This window comes from Larus michahellis, chromosome 8, assembly GCF_964199755.1.
Source record: "Larus michahellis chromosome 8, bLarMic1.1, whole genome shotgun sequence".
NCBI classification, from domain to species: domain Eukaryota; kingdom Metazoa; phylum Chordata; class Aves; order Charadriiformes; family Laridae; genus Larus; species Larus michahellis.
This window is the reverse complement of record NC_133903.1, coordinates 46,388,818-46,407,551: the sequence shown is the minus strand read 5'-3', so window position 1 is coordinate 46,407,551 and position 18,734 is coordinate 46,388,818. Positions and strand designations below refer to the sequence as shown.

General features: G+C 53.6%; 1 protein-coding gene across 1 annotated transcript; it reads left to right on the top strand.

The window, feature by feature from the left end:
* The first annotated feature begins 108 nt into the window (after positions 1 to 108).
* LOC141747471 (E3 ubiquitin-protein ligase HECTD3-like) lies at positions 109 to 18,263 on the top strand. Its single transcript, XM_074597734.1, has 21 exons — positions 109 to 456; positions 548 to 708; positions 1,267 to 1,359; positions 1,798 to 1,933; positions 2,267 to 2,382; positions 2,647 to 2,760; positions 3,842 to 3,924; positions 4,164 to 4,329; positions 4,858 to 4,939; positions 5,214 to 5,396; positions 5,492 to 5,541; positions 5,661 to 5,725; positions 5,998 to 6,101; positions 6,366 to 6,485; positions 6,614 to 6,703; positions 6,796 to 7,002; positions 7,274 to 7,403; positions 7,848 to 7,922; positions 17,670 to 17,751; positions 17,827 to 17,898; positions 18,075 to 18,263. The coding sequence occupies exons 1-21, from the start codon at positions 133 to 135 to the stop codon at positions 18,157 to 18,159; spliced, it is 2,538 nt and encodes an 845-aa protein (XP_074453835.1). The 5' UTR covers positions 109 to 132; the 3' UTR covers positions 18,160 to 18,263.
* The last annotated feature ends 471 nt before the right edge of the window (positions 18,264 to 18,734 follow it).

Genomic DNA, 18,734 nt, shown 5'->3' with positions numbered 1-18,734 from the left:
GGGCGCGGCCGGAGGCGGGCGCGGTGACACTGGCACCGCGGGCACCGGCGGGGGCAGAGCACCGGGGACAGCCCGGGGCGCAGCGGGAGCGGCACCTTCGGGGGCGGCGCGGTGCCCCGCAGCCGGTACGCGATGTGTGCGGGCGGGGAAGCCCCGCACCAGGTGCTGGGCCGGCTGCGGTTCCTGCTGCAGTGCAGCGAGTGCTTCCGCCGGGCCCGGCCGCTGCCCGCCGCCCTCTGCTACGTGCCGCGGGAGGTGCAGTACAAGATCTGCAAGGACCCCACCGCCGCCGCCGCCGCCGCCCGCAGCCTGCTCAGCGTGTGGGACAGCCCGGGGCCGGCGCGGGGCGGCAAGCGGGCGGCGAGGGCCACCATCGAGGTGCGGAAGGGCGGCTGCCTCCGCGCCACCGGCGAGGAGTACTGCAACGGCGCCGGGCTCTGGGTCAAGCTCAGCAAGGTAACGGCGGGACGCGCCCCGTCGAGCAGGCGGGAACAGGCCCGGGGAGCCCGGGTCCCGACGGCGGTGACAAGGCGGGATGCGCTTTCAGGAGCAGCTGGAGGAGTACACGGGCAACCATGACCTGGCTGAGGGCTGGCTCCTGGCGCAGAGGTTTGGAGAGGGAGGAGATAAGTTGGTGCGGGTTGAGTCCGTGGAGAAGATCCAGTGGCAGCACCAAACGCTCGGGGTGGATTATAAACCCGCGGTCAGGTACGGCCCCAGCCTGCTGCACCCCGGGTAGGGACCGGGCTGTGGATGCTGGAGACACGCGTGGCTGGTACCCACAGAAGGTGTGACCCAACCACCCCAAATCCCACCGGAAACTAACACAGCCCCCCTCACTCCCTCCAGGCAGGTGGGACACATCCCTGCTGAGCCACCTGCGGGCAGGAGGGTGCCCCCTCGTAGGCTGATCCTGTTAGCTTGTGACAGCACCTACGCAGGATAAAGATGATGCCAGGGGGTTTCTGAGACATTTGGGTTTGGGCTGTGTGGTGGCACGAAAGTAATGCGGAGATGAGAGAGCTTGTACTTGATTTTCGTGATGGAAGGCCATATGCAGGGCTGGATTCCCCTGCTCTGCCCAAGCCTGCACCTGGGTGCAGGGACACTCTCAATCCTCCCACAGCTGTTCCTGCAGCCCCTGGGTGCCGTCCCTGGTCTCCTACTGCTGCTGCCTCTACTCCAGGCTCCGGCAGTAACACCTGGGCATGCTAAGCACTGACCCATTTTTTCCCTTGTTTGACGCCTCTACCGGTGCTGCTCCAGCTGGGAACAAGTGGTGGACCTGACGTACCCCGTGCGCCTGGGAGAGAAGCCGATACTCATAGAGCAGGATGAGACCGCTGTGCAGAAGTTTCGGTACAAGTGCATCTCCTAGAGCGGTACTGTAGCACCCTGAGGGGTGGCCGGTCGGGGCTCTGACACGCCTGTGGTGCCAGGACTGGTGCAGGGTCAGGATTGGGGTGGATGGGTGCCATGAGGTGCCTTTTATATTGATAACCATTTGATGCTGCTCAAGCAAAGATGGCCTTTGCTCTGTGGAGCATGAGAGCAACTGTGTGGTGCTGTTGCCACTGGGCTGGGGTGGCCATAAATGGCCAGCATGGTGGTGGTGAGGTACAGCTGTGACATCTGCCTGCGGCCAGGACAGCTGCCTGGCGCCATCCTGATGTGGCGCCCATGAGATGCTGCTTGGCATCTCCTCCAATCCAAGCTGGGGCACCTGCACAGTGCTGGTGGGCAGGTTTGGGGTGCAGCCTGGTCTCCCCATCCCGTTAACACAGAGCTTCCCTGCAGGTCCGTGCCCCCTGGATGGAGCTACGAGCATGACATGGAGCTGGGGTGCTTCCTGTACGATCACAAGAAGAGGGAGCTGCAGCGTGAGGACTGCACCAAGGAGCACCTCAGCAGCATCGAGGTCTCCTCGCAGGTGGTACGTAGTGGGGTTCCTCCGTGGCTTAAAGGGAGGACCAGCTGGCGGTGGCTGTCCCCTCCATGAGAGGCAGGGGATGGTTGTGGGGTCTAGCAAAACTGCGAGGAGTTGGGCATCTGGAGCAAAACTCCGTTGTGTCTCTGGGGCGCTGTGAGGGGTCCGTCACCATGCCCAGCTTGCTCTGTGTGGGACCCACCATCCACCCGCAGCCCAGGAAACTGAGGGGCTGGCCTAGTCCTGACCTCTTGTGGCCCCACAGAACCTGTCCTGGGGGTGGCCATGGTGTGCCCAAGGATGCTCAGCTCCCTCCCTCTGCTCACTGCGCTCTTGCAGGAGGACTGTGGCGTGGCCCATCTGACCGACAACCAGACATACACCTCCTGGGAGAGCAACGGGCCCCCGGGGCAGCACTGGGTGCGGCTCAACATGAAGAAAGGCACCATTGTCAAGTGAGACCTGGGGGTGTCCCCTCCTGCCGGTAGCTGTGCCAGGGATGTGCAGGGTGCAGGGCAAAGCACCATCTTCCTTGTGAAAGCAGCTTTCCCCAGGCTGCAGCCGGGGGCTCGGGGTTAAGGTGGGGGTTAGCTACTTCCAGATGCACCCCAGGAGGACATAGCCTTGCCCCCAGTCCTGGGACATCTCTAGGGGCATCTCCATGCCCAGGCAGCTCGTGAGGGGAGGACATCGCTGCCCATTGCTCTTCTTGTCCCCAGGAGGCTGTGGCTGATGCTGGATGGGCAGGCCAGCTCTTACATACCCAGGCGAGTGGCTGTGTACGGTGGGGCACCGAACAGGCTGCAGCACCTGAGAACCGTCCTTATTAATGAGTGAGTAATGAGCAAAGAGCAGCCTGGGTCCAGCTTGGGCTAAACACACAAGGTGTCTCTGCATCCTAAGCAGATGCTAAGGAAAGGGCTGAGGTCAGTCCTGAGTGACCTGGCGGTGACGGTGGCTCTCTGCAGGTTTCTGGTTAGAGGTTATGTCTGTCCCTACAAGCATGGTGTCCCCCCTGCCTCCACGTGCCAGCCAAGCATCTTCATCTCTACTCCTGCTCCTCATCTGTCCTGCGGCAGCTGGCCTGCTGTGTGCTTCCTCCTGCCTGGTGACTTTGTGGGGTCTTCCTCCTCCTCCTCCTCCTCCTCCTCCTTGCCTCTAGGAGCACGTGTGTCTGCCGTCTCCTTTCTGAGCATCTCTGCTGTGCTGTAGCTGAGAAGTCCTGGGGTGCTTCACCTCTCCCTCTTCGCTCTGGCTCTGCAGCACCTTCTCAAGGCAGGCAGGGGTTTACACAGGAGTGCGAAGATCTCCGCCTTCCCCAAAACTTGCCTCTTTGCCTTTTTTTTGGCTGAGCAGTGAGATTTGACTTTGAAGAAGCCTTGCAAGACCACTGATGTCTCTCCGAGTGGCAGGAGCCAGCTCCTCGCTAGATCTGGGCAGTCGCAGTGGTTTTTCCCCACACACCCTTAAGTCTTTGATGGGACCTTACCAAAGGCTTTGGAAACACAAGCAAATCACTTACCAAATTGCTCATCTCCACAAATCCCTGTTTCCTTCAAAACACATCACCCTCGCATGACCGGCTCGGCTCAAAGGGTGGTTGTACTGATGCAAGATGTGCCTGGACTCCCTGGGAACACTGACGTGCTCTCGGCCATCTCACCTTTCTGTTCTGCTTTGAATTTATGCCCTTTCCGGGCTCTTCTCTGGACGTGGCTTCCACCTTCTTCGGGACATCTCTGTGCCTCTGACAGCCTCTCCTCTCTGCTCGGTCCCCTCCTGCCACAGCCCCAGTGAGGCGGGGGGGCTGTCACCATGGGTAGTGGTGCATCCTCAGCTGGGGAGCCAGAGTGGCCCACACCTCACTGGCCACCGTGTTGGTGGCTCTGCCATCTCCCTCTGTGCTGTGTGCAGGAACAGCTTCCAGGATGTCTGCATCCTCCGTGACATGAAGACCCACCTGCCCGTGCTGGAGATCCGCATCCTGGAGTGCCGGGGTGAGCCTGCACTGCTGGACTGGGGCTGCCAGCCCTAAACCTGTAGCCAGTCCCGGCATCTGCGGCTCTTCCTGCCGCACCAGCTGCTTTCTGGGGTCTGTTGGAGGAAAAGCTGGGGAATGAGCTTCATTTGGGATGCCGCAGGCACTGGGGGCTCCTTGCCCCCCATTGCGACATCCTAGCCATGCCAGCCGCACAGCTGCAGCCACGCATGCAGCATCGCTGTCCTTTCTTGGCAGACCAAGGGTACAACGTCCGCCTGCGAGGGATTAAGATCAGGTCCTTCTGGGAGTGGGACCTCATCCTCAACGCCGACATGTTCCAGCCAGCCCAGCTGGTGCGCTACCCTCTCCTGGAAGGGGTGGATGCCGATGTGCTGTACCGGCGGGCCGTGCTCATCCAGAGGTATGGCGTGGGGATGGCATTGTCCCCACGGTGAGCCCAGGCCCCGAGAAGGACCATGCGCTGGCCTCTAGCAGGGGATTGCATATGTCTTGCTTAAAGTCTGCCAGCTTCTTCCCCATGTGTGTCAGGGGCTTCGGCTTGCTGCTCCCCATCCAAACACGGCTGCTTCCAGTGCCTGGGGAGCACAGTGCCGGCATGGGGTGAGGGGGACCTGCAATGTGGAGTCCCCCGCCCCGCTGCCTGCAGGGCAGCCCCAGGCGGGCATCAACACTGGCCCCACAGAGACACCCAATTCAGCTACAGTGCTGCGGCGTGGGCTGCGCTGCCCTTGTTTGCAGCTTTTTCTTGGAGGGAACAAAATCCATGGGTGCCTCCATGGGCTGGAGGAGACCCATGTGCAGGGAGCACAGTGCCCAGGCTCAGCATGTGCCTGGGGCTGTCCGTGGTGAAACACCACCGCAGGTGTATCGGGCTCTACGTGTCCACCAACCCCCTCGCATCCTTACGCTGCTTCTCTCTCGTCTCCAGGTTCGTCCAGCTCCTGGACAGTGTCCTGCATTACCTGATCCCCTTCCCTGAGGACAGCATCGGCACCTTCGATGCACTCAGGGTGAGTGTTTGCTAGGCTCCCCTGGGATGGTGCCGGTAGCAACATCTCATCATGGGCTTGGCTGGTTTCCCTGGGAGCTGTGGCATGTCCCCCTCAATCTGACGGGGACAGACCAGCCCTGGGCTCATGCTGAGAGCTGCCGTGCTGGGCATTGCCAGAGGGATGGAGGAGCTGAGCATCCCCTGTGACACCGGGAGCTGTGCTTGGGGAAGGAAAAACTGGGCACGCGGTGGCAGGATCAAGCCTCTAACCATCCCTGCTCGTCCCTTGCTAGAGCATGAAGCCGTTCCTGCTGCTGTCCAAGCAGAGCGCAGCCCTCATCACCCACTGTCTCCGGTCCTCGGAGAGCACCCCCCCTCACACCCTGCCAAAGCTGTACATCAACCGGCACCTGGCCTGGGAGCACCGTGCTAACCCCGCGCTGGACCCCAGCTGCAGGAACGCCGTCTTCACCCAGGTATGGCCACGCCATGCCCCGCGCCGGGTACCTGCCAGTTCAGCATGGCTTGTCCCCGCTGCATCTCATCCCCTTTCCGCTCTGCTTCTCTCCAGCTGTACGAAAGCCTCAGATCTTCCAAGAGCAGTCAGCCCCTGGACTACAGGTAGGTCTTCATGTCACATTTGCGGGGTGTCACATCCCCGGAGAGGGGTGTGGTGGGATGCCGGGTGCTGCTGGCTCTCTCGGAGGAGGGATGCGCATAGGGCTGTTGCTTCCATGCAGGTGGCCCCTGAGCTACAGCCAGTGGTGGGAGTGTGAGTTCATCACCGAGGGCATCGTCGACAACGGTGAGAGCTCTCCCCTCCCTCCCTGGGGCTCTCCCCTGGGCTTTCTCGTGCTGGGGGGCAGCTCGGTGCATCACCCGCTGCAGCGGGGTGCCCACGCTGTCCCGGATGCTCTGTGGGAGGCAGCCCCGCTCTACACACAATGGGATGGTCCCTGCATCTCCCCTAAGCCCCCACCACTGCCCCAGGGAGAGGGGGTGGCTTGGCCAGATCCTGTGGCTCAGCATCTGGCCCCAGGCATGTCAGGTGTTAATCAGCCTCTGCCCCCATTGCAGGCGGTGGTTTTCGGGACAGCCTGTCGGACGTGTCGGAGGAGCTGTGTCCCAGTTCAGGCGATGTCCCTGTGCCTCTGCCCTTCTTCGTGCGCACCTCCAACCAGGTTTGGCACCCTGCTGTCCACCTGTCCTGGCCCTGATGGGGCATCTAGCAGAGTCTGGGGCCTTTTGGGGCATTAGTCACATCTTAATGCTTGCAGGGCTATTGGCCAGGGAGGCTGCGCTTGTATCTGGGTGGCGGAGATCTCCTGGAGGGGTGTAAAGGGCAGGAGAGGCTGGTGGAAGGGTGATGGAGAGGGAGGCTGCAGGGAGGGACACACTGGGCTGGTCACATCAGTGTCCGTGGCTCCTAAGTCTCTCTCCCGCAGGGTAACAGCAGCAGCGACGCCAGGGACATGTACGTCCCCAACCCCTCCTGCAAGGACTTCCCCAAGTACGAGTGGATCGGGCAGCTGATGGGAGCAGCCCTGAGGAGCAAGGAGTTTCTGGTGAGCACAGCAGAGCCTCCCTGGCCATCAGGGGGGCTTGGTGGGGGCCACAATGTCTTGGGGAGAGGCGCTGCCCTAGGGTGAAAGAGGGACATAGGATGGATGTGTGTCTCCACTCCCTTTGGCAGATCCTGTCCCTGCCGGCGCTGGTGTGGAAACAGCTGGCAGGGGAGGAGGTCAGCTGGAGCAAGGACTTCGCCACCGTGGACTCGGAGCTGGTAAGAAGGGCTGGAGGTCAGCAGGGTTGTGCTGTGCACTCCCGTGGCTGCTCCAGCTCCGCTGTGATGGCTCTCACCCGTTGGGGTTGCAGGTGAAGCTGCTGGAGCTGCTGGAGGGGGTGGATAGGGAAGCCTTCGAGTTCATGTTTGGCAGAGAGCTGACCTACACGACGGTGCTCAGTGACCAGCGCATGGTGGAGCTGATCCCCAAGGGCAGCGGCACCGTGGTGCGCTACGAGGACCGCAAAGAGTTCATCCGCCTGGTGCAGAGGGCTCGGATGGAGGAGAGCAAGGAGCAGGTAACACCATCCCCCAGGGCCAGCATGGCTGCAAGGAGACCCTGCTTCTGTGGCAAGCCTTCTCGGTACCTGTGGGGTTGGTGTCTGCGAAAATGTGTCCCCAAACCCAGCTCTAGCTGGGCAGTTCCTCTGTGCATCCTGCGCCCAGGATGTCCATGAGCCCTGGGGACCCCCTTTGGGGTCCTGCAGTCCCTCTCCCCAGTGCCCTGACTGACTTCCCTGGGCTCAGACCCATCATGGTGACATGAGACCCTTCCTGTGTCCCCTCCAGATCGCGGCCATGCGTGCTGGGCTGCTCCGTGTGGTGCCCCAGCCTGTGCTGGACCTGCTCACCTGGCAGCAGCTGGAGAAGGTGGTCTGTGGGGACCCTGAGATCACGGTGGCCGAACTGCGGAAGTTCAGTAAGTGCCAGGGCCAGCCCAAAGCTGCTCCCAGCCCCCGGCATGGACAGGGCCCCCCCCTCAAAAATGCTCGTCCTGAGCATGCATCCTGCCCCATGCTGAGTCTGTGGTTGTGGTGTGCCTGGGAGCCTGGGGGAGGACGAGCCGGAGGGACCCTGGATAAGGATGCTTCAAGTTTAGCTGCAACCCCCACCAGTCTCCACTCTGGTCCCTCGGGTGAAGGCAAATGGCCACCCTGCAAACTGGGACCCTCGTTTCTCCACCCACCTTTGTGCAGGGTGCCGGCCCCTCTCAGGATGCTGGGGGCTTGCAGGGGCTCACCGGGAACAGTCTCCTCTCCTGCCTCCACTCTGGGCTCTCACAGAAGGGCAGGATGGACATGTCCCATGTTAATTTGCTTTGCTGGGTGTTTCTAACAAAGCTGTTGCCTATTCTTTGTCACAGTCACATTTGAGGACTTTTCTTCCAATGACAGCCGTGTCCAGAACTTCTTGGAGGCGCTCAACAACTTCACCAGCGGTGAGCAACCCCAAGCCTTCCCCCACTCTTCATGTTCAGGGGGGTGGGCTGGGGGATGGGGTACTGTTGCGTGAAACGGGGCCAAGCGGTTTTGGCAGAAGATAAACCCCCTTGCGTTCTAACACTCCTCACCGAGGTGGGAGGCTAGGTGCGGCTAGGTTTAAATTCTGAGTGATGCCCAATTCAGCACTATCAGTCCAATCGCGTTTAATATGTATTAAACTATTACGATTTGGATACACTAATGGTGGGCTGCACCTTCAGTCTAGTCGTGCTCCTGAACTAGCACGGCCTCTCTCAAGTTTTGGTCGCGTTCAGTGAGAAAGCGAAACGGCTAGCTACTTAAACAGTGCAGTTTATTTAAACAACAGATATACAGGTTCTTTAGGATTGCCGGTGATAAATACACTGTCTGCAAAGCACGTGCAAATAAAGATATTGCTAAGTATACAAACGCGCGACAAAATTATAAACGATACAGCCTGGCTATAAATGTAGGGTAGAGATTCTCTAGAGAAATTTCTAAGTCCCCGAGAAAGCGCTCGGTGTAATCGAAGTCTTACCCAAAGGCGTCCCTATGGGGGGGAAGAAAGGCTCAGCCCGTTGACTGATCCCGGAAATCAGCGGTGGAATTCTTTGCGATGGTGTCTTCCCTGACATCCCCTCTCTCTTGGGCTATTTTTATATTATTTTTTTATCTTCAAAGTGGAGTTTGAGTGACTTTAGTCATACATACTTTTATTATGATTAATGTATTCAAGGAGGAGTGTTCACACCTCGGGGGCGGATAGCCTCCGGGATGGAGGTGTGTTTTGGTACATTGTGGTGAGCAAAGTTCGCACAAAAGGACAGCATTTCATCAACATTAGACGAAATGTTGGCTCGGGTAGCGTGTAGGCCGCTTATCAGTTCCGTAGTACCATCTCGTCCCCATATCTGCTATTCGTCACAAGGGAAGGCCACGGAACAAGCGTGTTCCGTTCCATCCCTCGTGTAGTTTCACAAACAACCTTGTACAGGGAATCGCAGATGTTGGGTTCTTTGTGTGCCAGCTGCGGCTGTATTCTACCTCAGAAGCCTCTTGATTTTATGACTTTCCTTAATGTGTGAACAATGCTGTATTTTTGTATTCTTGGCCAATTTAGTAATTATTCCACATAATCCACCCCGTGACTACAGTCACTTAAGCTCCACGATAATCAATACTGATGGGGAATATCACATGTCCTCTTATGGCGAGGGATATCAAGTGCAAATACTTCTTGTGGGGTGATTAAGCGAGTTAAGCGTTTCATCATAATCCAAAGTCTAACATATAAAACAATTGTCAAAGCAAAGCACAATACAGTGAGTACTAGTAGAACAACAACAGGATGGAGCATCTTGTTAAAAAGTCCTGTAGCTGTTGGTGACCATCCAAAGAGGGTGTCCCACCATTCATGTCCACCGTCTCTCTTGACCCTTTCCAGTACATGGTGTATTTCTTCAACGTCATGATGGACAGTAATCAGAGTTCTTTGTCCATTTTCTTGGGCCTCTTTCAACAATCGCTTCAATTCATCGTGTTGTAGCAACTTCTTCACTAGTGAGAGATTCATTCCGATAGGGGTAGGCAGCAAATCTCGAATCAATGTGTAATTAGATTGTAGCAATTGAAAAGACGTAACAGGAGCTGAATAACTGAAGTCACATCCAATGATGTTAGTAAAGTTACAAACACAAAGATTTGAGTTATTACTTATATCTACTGCTATGTCATCTACGAATACAAAAGTACAGGGAGACCTCATGCAAACACACCCTTTCCCAATATATACAAGCACAGTTTCTGGGGTTTCATCAGGTTGTATCTCAAAATGACAAACGTTCTGGTTGGTGTCAAGACAAATGTCTTGTGCCTTGAGAGTATTACTCTCACAAATGAATCCTTGTTGATCTCGTGAAATGCATGCTTCAACATCAACAGTTTGCCATTTATTCTCGTTTTGGTGTGCCCACACTCTATGCTCTACCGGATGGAGTATAGCTCCATGGTGATTCAACCCCAGTGCGATGATTGGGTATATGGTGTATACTGAGGCATTGCGTATCGTTAAGACAAAAGCTGTGGCTTTGCTCTCAGTGGGATCATAGATGAAATTAACCAGATACCACCAGGATTGAAATTTTCTCTCAAACTCAATTGCATTATCCCATATTACTTTTCGAATTTCAGTGGGCAAGGTGCCTTCTTCACCTTCCCTTATAATTGCGGCTGTCATAGATTGCATCCACAGTTGGGCTTGGATACAACTAAGGGCCAAGGAAACATTGTTTTGGGTTGTACCAAGTGCATCTGTGATCAGCTGATGGTCTTTTTCACCCGTTTCCTCCCACTGAGGCAATATATTCGATAAAAGCCATTGGTGATTTCCCAATGCTGATAGAGAGGACTGTAGAGGATGTTTTAATTTGTCTAGATCACTAGTAGTTGTGACTAGTTTGTTTGCAAGTATCTCAGCATCTGTACTATTTAAGACTCCCAGTCCTGTTCCTAAGATACCAGTCACCTCTCTCTTCAGTCGTTGTGAGGTGGCAACAGTTCGCCGGCCTAACCATGCTGACCATCCTGCATAAGATGTACTCAGGAATGGTGAGCAGGTGGGTTTGATCGCAGAGATATTAATCTGCATTGACAATTCTACTCGTTTGAGGGAATATGTTGGGTTAAACAGTATTTGTTGTTGACCTGTGTGTTTAATGGCATAAGGGCCAATGTTAAAGGTGTAAGGAGTTAGACTAATGGAGGGCTGAGTAGCTACACCCTTGAAAGTTTGTGGGGGTGTAGGTTTTGGGTTCATTTCAACAGGTTCAGATGTATTTGAGTCAATCATAAATTCAAATAACAATTCCGTGCCCCTGTAGCCCCAAATACAATATACTACGATAGGTTTGATAAAGGTGAAGTTGTGCCAGCAATCTGAGTTTGGCTCTATAATTTTGTAACAATCAGTGTTATATTTGTCCGGTTTAGTAGAGTCTACATGGATGGTTTCAATTACAGTTGGTCTATGGTGAGCAGACCCATTGATTACTCGGCAGCTAATTTGTATTTTCTTTCCTGGGACGGCTTCAAGCTTAGCCATTTGGAGTGAGTCTTTCCAACTCCATTTATCTCTGGAATATACTTCACTTCCTTGTATAACCAGAGTGGAGAGATTTAAATCCCTCATGTTTTCTAGTGTCTCAGTGCTTGCAGTGTATCGTGACAGTGCATTATCCCAAAGCTCATCATCAAGGGGCAGATTCTTAAGTCCGCTCAATAAGGTGTCATTATCGGGGGTTTCAGATAGTGGCAGTGGAACCAGACTAGTCTGTGGAGTTGAGTCAGGTTCGACTATATCTATGCTTTGATCTATCTCATGTTTTGAAAACACCTCATTTTCATGTAGGACTACAGTGGCCAGGCTCAATTTTCCTTTTCCTGTTCCTGCCATCGCATTGTGTTTTACATAAGCTTGAGACCACGGCCATTCTGGGTCTCTTTGACTACAAACAACAGGGAGTAAAAAGATAAAACTGAATAGCATCAATTCCATCTGCCAATTCGTCATTCTAAAATTTAGGCCTCCAGATGGCCATACATAACAAAAATAATATTATTGCCAGGATCAATGTCAGGATTCCCTGGAGACACTCGAGGTTAGCGTAGGCCAATGCGTCTGTCCAGTACAGTTCTTCCAAGGTTCCTGTAAGACACAAAGGAAAAGAAAATCTGCTCGGTCTCATTTGACCGACGGGGTTAAAAAGAGGGCGAGATCCACCGGGTGCTGATCCGGTGTATCTTCCCTGAACAGTCTTTGGCTTCCCATGCATGGGGGTTTTTGGGAGTAGCTAACACCATTGGTACTGTGCCAATTTGAGGCATTTTCACTAACACAGGTTGCCCAGGGTGAAATTGTCCTAGGTATTTTCGTGGTTCATTGGGAACTTTTGGAGTGATGATATCAGCAGATACACAGAAAGCTTTCATTTTAGGACAGCCATCTCCACTCCATCTGTTATTTAATTGATAGATGGCATCATCCAATCGCAAATGCCAACCAGGTTCATGAGTTTTTGCAAAACGCTTAACCAATCCATTGGTGCGTTCAACAATGCCATTAGCCTGAGGATAATAGGGAGTATGAAATACCCATCGAATCCCTTCTTCTTTGGCCCAGTCTTGTACCACTGTAGCGGTAAAGTGTGAACCGTTATCACTTTGGATTTCCTCAGGAAGGGGAAGTGTGCTGAACCACCCTTTTAGGCCTTTCACTGTGTTGTCCCCAGTAGCTGATTTGAAGCTGGTGGCCATAGTGAGGCCAGAGATAATCTCCACTCCGACTAGGACGTATCTTTTCTCACCTGATGATCTCAAGGGCCCAATATAATCAATTTGCCATGAATGCCACAATGTTTTCTTGTCCCGAATGTGTAAAGGAGGCGCCTTACTCGGATGATCTTTATTGAGTCGTAGGCGACATTGTGAACAGGCGGTTACTACTTGTTCACACAGCTTAACCGACACAGGCCACCCCCGGGCTAGACCTTCCTGATACAGATCAGCACGGCCTGTATGGCCACGCTTAATATGTAACCATTCGAGTAAGCGTTCCCATTCCCGACCATCATCTACAATGTCAATTTGCTGCAACCGCGTGAGGCTATCTACCTGTTGGTTGAATTGAGCAGTGATCGAGTTCGAACGATCATGGCCTTTTACCCAACCAATGTGCAATGTTCTCTGTCCTCCCATTTCCAACAGTTGCTTCCAACTATCTGTCTCCCAGATTGGGACTCTATTCACCTGCCAATCATTGGCTGCCCAGTGTCCAATCCATTCAGTGGCTCCTTTAAAAACAGCATATGAGTCAGTGTAAATGTAAGTAGCCCCATGTTGTGCAGCTAGTAGGACGGCTCTGAGTTCCCCTACTTGTGCGCTACCTTCTCCTGTTTCAATTGCTCTTTCCCCCGTTGCTACTTCCAGTGCTACGGCCTTGTATTTCCACTTACTGTTCTCACGGTGAGATGACGCATCAGTAAACCACACTCCTGTAAGATCACTGCCTTCTTTCAGAGGAGGTGCTTCTTGGATTGGAGATGGTCTGTTTGGTGGGGATTGGAACAATAGGGCACCATCTATATCCTTCTGGAGCTTGGATACTTTGATACTACCTTCAGAGATTGGCATGATATCATTAATGCCTTCTAAATAAGCATACCACTTTCGAACTGTGGGTTTCTGGGCAATGCCGGCTGGTGGTGCTGTCCCTTTACGGACCACATCTAGGAGACGAAAAGGGCCCCGAACAATCACGCTCTGTTCGCTCCTTATCTGCTCTGCTCGTTGCAATGCTCGCACCAGGGACAGTAAACCCTTCTCAAGGTCTGAATATCTGCTCTCAGTATCATTAAAGGAGTGAGAGCTAAATTCTAATGGTCTCTCCGGTCCTGCTGGTCCCTTTTGCCATAAGTTACAATGAGAACCATGTTCGCTGAACCCCCATTCTACATGGACAGGGTCAGTTGGATGTATGGGGCCAAGTTGTTGGAATAACCTTAGCTCTTTTATTAGCAATTCTAGTGCATTAGTATGTTGTTCAGTCCACTCCCAGGATTTACCTTTTTTGAGCAAACAATAAAGGGGGTGAGCAATGATGGAAAAGCCAGGGATGTGTTTATGCCAATAACTTAAAGTTCCCAGAACTTGCTGTAACTCCTTCGTGCTGGAAGGATTCTGTCCATGTTCTATTTTTTTCAGGGTATCCTGAGGGACAGAAGCAGCTCCCTTAATCCACCAGACCCCCAGGAATTTAACTTCCTGTGCGGGTCCCTGACATTTTGAGTCTGGAATTTCCAATCCCAAATCTGATAATGTTTTTCGGATGTTTTGCATCATGTCTTGTACACTTTCTTGGCTCTCTCCCCCTATTAAGATGTCGTCAATATATTGGTATACTGTACATCCCTGTGAAACAGGAATCTCTGATAGCACTTTAGCTAAAGCATTATGAGCAATGGTGGGGGAATGTTTGTATCCTTGTGGAAGTCGGTTAAAGGTATATTGGACTCCTTTCCACGTGAATGCAAACTGCGCTTTGTCCTGCTCAAGGAGGGGAATCACAAAAAACATGTCTTTTACATCTAAGGCAGCCATCCAAGGATGGGCAGCTCCTTTTATCATTGTCACAATTTCAGCGATACTCGGAACCGCAGCGGTCAGGGGTGCAGTGTTGGCGTTTAACTTTCGGTAATCTACTGTGAAACGCCATTGCCCGGTTGGTTTCTTTACTGGCCACACCGGTGAATTATAAGGCGAGTGAGTCCTCTTAATGATGTTTCTTTTTTCTAAATCTGATACCACCCCGTCTGCTCCTGCAAGTGCAGCTGCAGGCAGTGGGTACTGTCGGACGTTGGTAATTTTAGAGGGAGGCAAAGGTATAGATGTTTCTAATAGGCCCAGTTTAACTGTGTCTAATCCTTTTTTGCGTCCTGCAAAACTCCACACAGTTCCATCCAGGAATTTCCACATTCGCCCACGCAGCACGTCAAATCCTAGGAGGTTAGAATGTGAGGCACCCACTAACACTTCTGCCCTAGTCATTCGCTGCTCTCCCGGCAACCAGAGGTTAATTTTTGCAGTGGGGCATGTTTTTACCACACCATCAATTCCTGTGAAGCTGACTCTGCGTCGGGTGGGATTTATACCTAGAAGTTGTGCTGTTTCGTTAGTGATTGCAGACATTTGTGCTCCAGTATCAATAATAAAATTTACCAATATCTTCCGGGGTCCAACAGGAATGACAATAACAGGTTCAGAGTCTTTATGAGAGAGCCATTGAATTGCTAGTACCTGCCGGACAGGGTGGCTCACTGCCCTCCCCGGGGATAGGAGTTTTTTGGCTGGGACTCTGTCAAATCAATCAAGTTACGTTCCGGTGCAGAAGGCACAATTTTCTCACGACTTGGGGATTCTCTGGTTAGACTTTTCTCCCCAGCCGCATTATTCTTTCTAGTTAGAGATTGGACTAGTGTACGGAGGTCTCCCGTAGGGACACCGTGCAAGAATTGTCGGGGCACCCCTAATTGTAGGGCTTTACGCCACAACTCATTCCGGTCCTTATCAGGCTTAAACCTTTCCTCCGATTTAGGGTTTTTAGTGTGAGTTCGGACTTGGCGAACCTTTCGGGGGTGTTCGGAGGATTTCTCACTAGTTAGGCTGGCCCAGCCCATTCGGCGCCCATATTGATCTATTTCCTGTACATATTCATTCCAGGTGGGCATGTAGTGACGACGGCCCCGCCCATGAGCACCCCGAGCCTCTCGTATACGATCTTGAGTACGAACAAGGAACGGTTTCAGGCAATCGGGAAGACCACGGATGAGAGGGGCTAATCGATCGGGGTCGATAGGGGCTGACATTGGGGATTTCCGAAATTCCTCTCTGTCATACATGGCTTGCAGACAAGCTGCTTTCCGTACAGCCGCAAACAGATCAGAGTAGCCTGTAGCTCTAATCTCTAACGGCTCCCCCCTCTCTCGCGGATCCATACCCCCTGCCCAATAGGCTGCTCGAGCAGTTAGGGAATAATTATGATCCCCAGGCATAGTGGTTAAAAACACTCCTGGTCCCCAAGAGTCTCCTGCTTCTTCCTCACTCAGCATGATTCTGTCCCCCCCTTCAGAAGAAACTCGCCACTCGTACTCAACAGCTGACTCTTCTGGTCGCCTCGAATATTTCTCCCTTATTTTTGTTAACTCGGTTGGTGTCCATGGAACGGTACGCACAGTGGTGTGAATTTCATCATCGTCATCAACCGCAGTTTCAGTTTTAACCAGAGGACGTAAAGGAAAAACTTGGGATTTCAAAGTAAAATTCCTTTCCTCCTCATCTTCTTCGTCATCCTCACTATTAGACAAAAAATCTCCGGTCTGGGTTCCGGAATTTGGATAACACATTAACTTACGAATCTGTTGGACCTGGGTCGAGGGCTGCATTTTATCTAAGAGCCCAGTCACCCTTTCCAATAACATTTTAAGTTGGAGATTTTCACTCCCAAGCTTATTGACTTGAGTTCTTAATTTTTCTCCTGTCTCCTTTTGCAAGGCTAATGATGACTTCAGCACCTCATTCTCCGATTTCAGGGTTGCATATTCTACAGCTGAAATCAGATTAGGAGCAGGGGTTTCTCTAGCTTCTTGTTGTGCACAAGATAAACAGGCGCCTAACACAGCACAAATCACACCCTTGCCTTTCCCCGCTCTGAGCTTCTGTGAAACCCGACACTCTTCAATACGTTCCACCACTTTCTCTTCATCCTTCCAAAATTTTTGGGCCCACTCCTTCCCAGCCTGGGAAGGGGCACAATCATATTTTTGCAGCAGTTTATCCATGGCAATCCCGCCAGACTACGCCAAATTCTGTTGCGTGAAACGGGGCCAAGCGGTTTTGGCAGAAGATAAACCCCCTTGCGTTCTAACACTCCTCACCGAGGTGGGAGGCTAGGTGCGGCTAGGTTTAAATTCTGAGTGATGCCCAATTCAGCACTATCAGTCCAATCGCGTTTAATATGTATTAAACTATTACGATTTGGATACACTAATAGTGGGCTGCGCCTTCAGTCTAGTCGTGCTCCTGAACTAGCACGGCCTCTCTCAAGTTTTGGTCGCGTTCAGTGAGAAAGCGAAACGGCTAGCTACTTAAACAGTGCAGTTTATTTAAACAACAGATATACAGGTTCTTTAGGATTGCCGGTGATAAATACACTGTCTGCAAAGCACGTGCAAATAAAGATATTGCTAAGTATACAAACGCGCGACAAAATTATAAACGATACAGCCTGGCTATAAATGTAGGGTAGAGATTCTCTAGAGAAATTTCTAAGTCCCCGAGAAAGCGCTCGGTGTAATCGAAGTCTTACCCAAAGGCGTCCCTATGGGGGGGAAGAAAGGCTCAGCCCGTCGACTGATCCCGGAAATCAGCGGTGGAATTCTTCGCGATGGTGTCTTCCCTGACATCCCCTCTCTCTTGGGCTATTTTTATATTATTTTTTTATCTTCAAAGTGGAGTTTGAGTGACTTTAGTCATACATACTTTTATTATGATTAATGTATTCAAGGAGGAGTGTTCACACCTCGGGGGCGGATAGCCTCCGGGATGGAGGTGTGTTTTGGTACATTGTGGTGAGCAAAGTTCGCACAAAAGGACAGCATTTCATCAACATTAGACGAAATGTTGGCTCGGGTAGCGTGTAGGCCGCTTATCAGTTCCGTAGTACCATCTCGTCCCCATATCTGCTATTCGTCACAAGGGAAGGCCACGGAACAAGCGTGTTCCGTTCCATCCCTCGTGTAGTTTCGCAAACAACCTTGTACAGGGAATCGCAGATGTTGGGTTCTTTGTGTGCCAGCTGCGGCTGTATTCTACCTCAGAAGCCTCTTGATTTTATGACTTTCCTTAATGTGTGAACAATGCTGTATTTTTGTATTCTTGGCCAATTTAGTAATTATTCCACAGGTACCCACTGCCCTGTGCCCCGGGATGCTCACTAGGCGCTTCCCTGGGAGTTGGCTGGGTTTGTACCGCCTGGCCCTTCCTGGGATGCTGAGAGCATCCCTTAACTTTGCCCCGTGCTCCCGGGATGCTTCTGCAAGGGCAGACCCTGCCATAACAGCAGCGACTGGGATGGTCCCGTCCCTGTCCCTGAGCCCTGTCCTTCCCCACAGAGGATCTCAGCCGCTTCCTCAAGTTTGTCACTGGCCGGAGCCGCCTCCCGGTTCAGATCACCGTCTACCCGGAAAGGGAAAGGTGAGTCCACCCTGCCCGGGCTGGGGTCCCTGCACCATGCCAGGGTCCCTGGGTCTGACTCTCCTTTCTCCCAAGCTTGGACGTGTTGGACCTGATGCCACAGGCCTCCACGTGCTCCGGCACCTTCTTCTTGCCCAACTATTCCTCGTGAGTCAAGCTGGGGACAGGGGATGGGGACGTTCCCCCCTCCCTGGGGTTGGCATGGGGGTGTCCTCCCAGGGTCCCCAGGTCCTGCCCCAAGGGACATTCAGGTGGGGGTGGAGAGGGAAGCACAGGGCTCTCGATGCCCGTCGTGACCTTGACCCAGCGTGTCCCCCTCCTAGGGCCAAGGCCTGCGAGGAGCTGCTGCGCTACGCCGTGTACAACTGCGTGTCCATCGACACCGACAAGGAACCCTGGGATGAATGAAGCCCCCCCTCCCCAGGTGCCCCATGCTGTGGGAGCTGCCCCCCTCCCTCGGGACACCGGATTCAATAAAACTGCAGGGCCAGATCCTGCCGTCCTGCCCCGGGTCCTGTCTCTGTCTGTGCTTCTCGAGGGATGGGACTGGAGGGTGCATGGCCAGTGCTGTAACCTGGGGGGGCCACCATGGTGCTGTCTGCTGGGTGCCGCGCTGGCACGGGGCGCTGGGGGGGTGGCGAGCGTGGCATGCACACGGGGCCTATGGCTCCTGTCCCCTCCCCGGACATGGTGTTGCGTGAGGAGCGCGACTGCACACTGCCCCCCGGCAATGCACCCTGAAAACTGCCCCCCCTGCAATGCACCCTGCAGACTGCCCCCTCTGCGCCCTGTCTGCAGCTTCCCAGGCCCCCTCTGCCTGCAGCACCCCCCCAGGCTGCAGCTCCCCAGCCCCCCTGTCCACAGAACCTCCCTGCCTGCAGCTCCCCAGATCCCCATGCCTGCAGCCCCCCCTGCCTGCAGCTCCCCAGATCCCTCTGCCTGCAGCTCCCCAGCCCCCCTGCCTGCAGCCCCCCCTGCCTGCA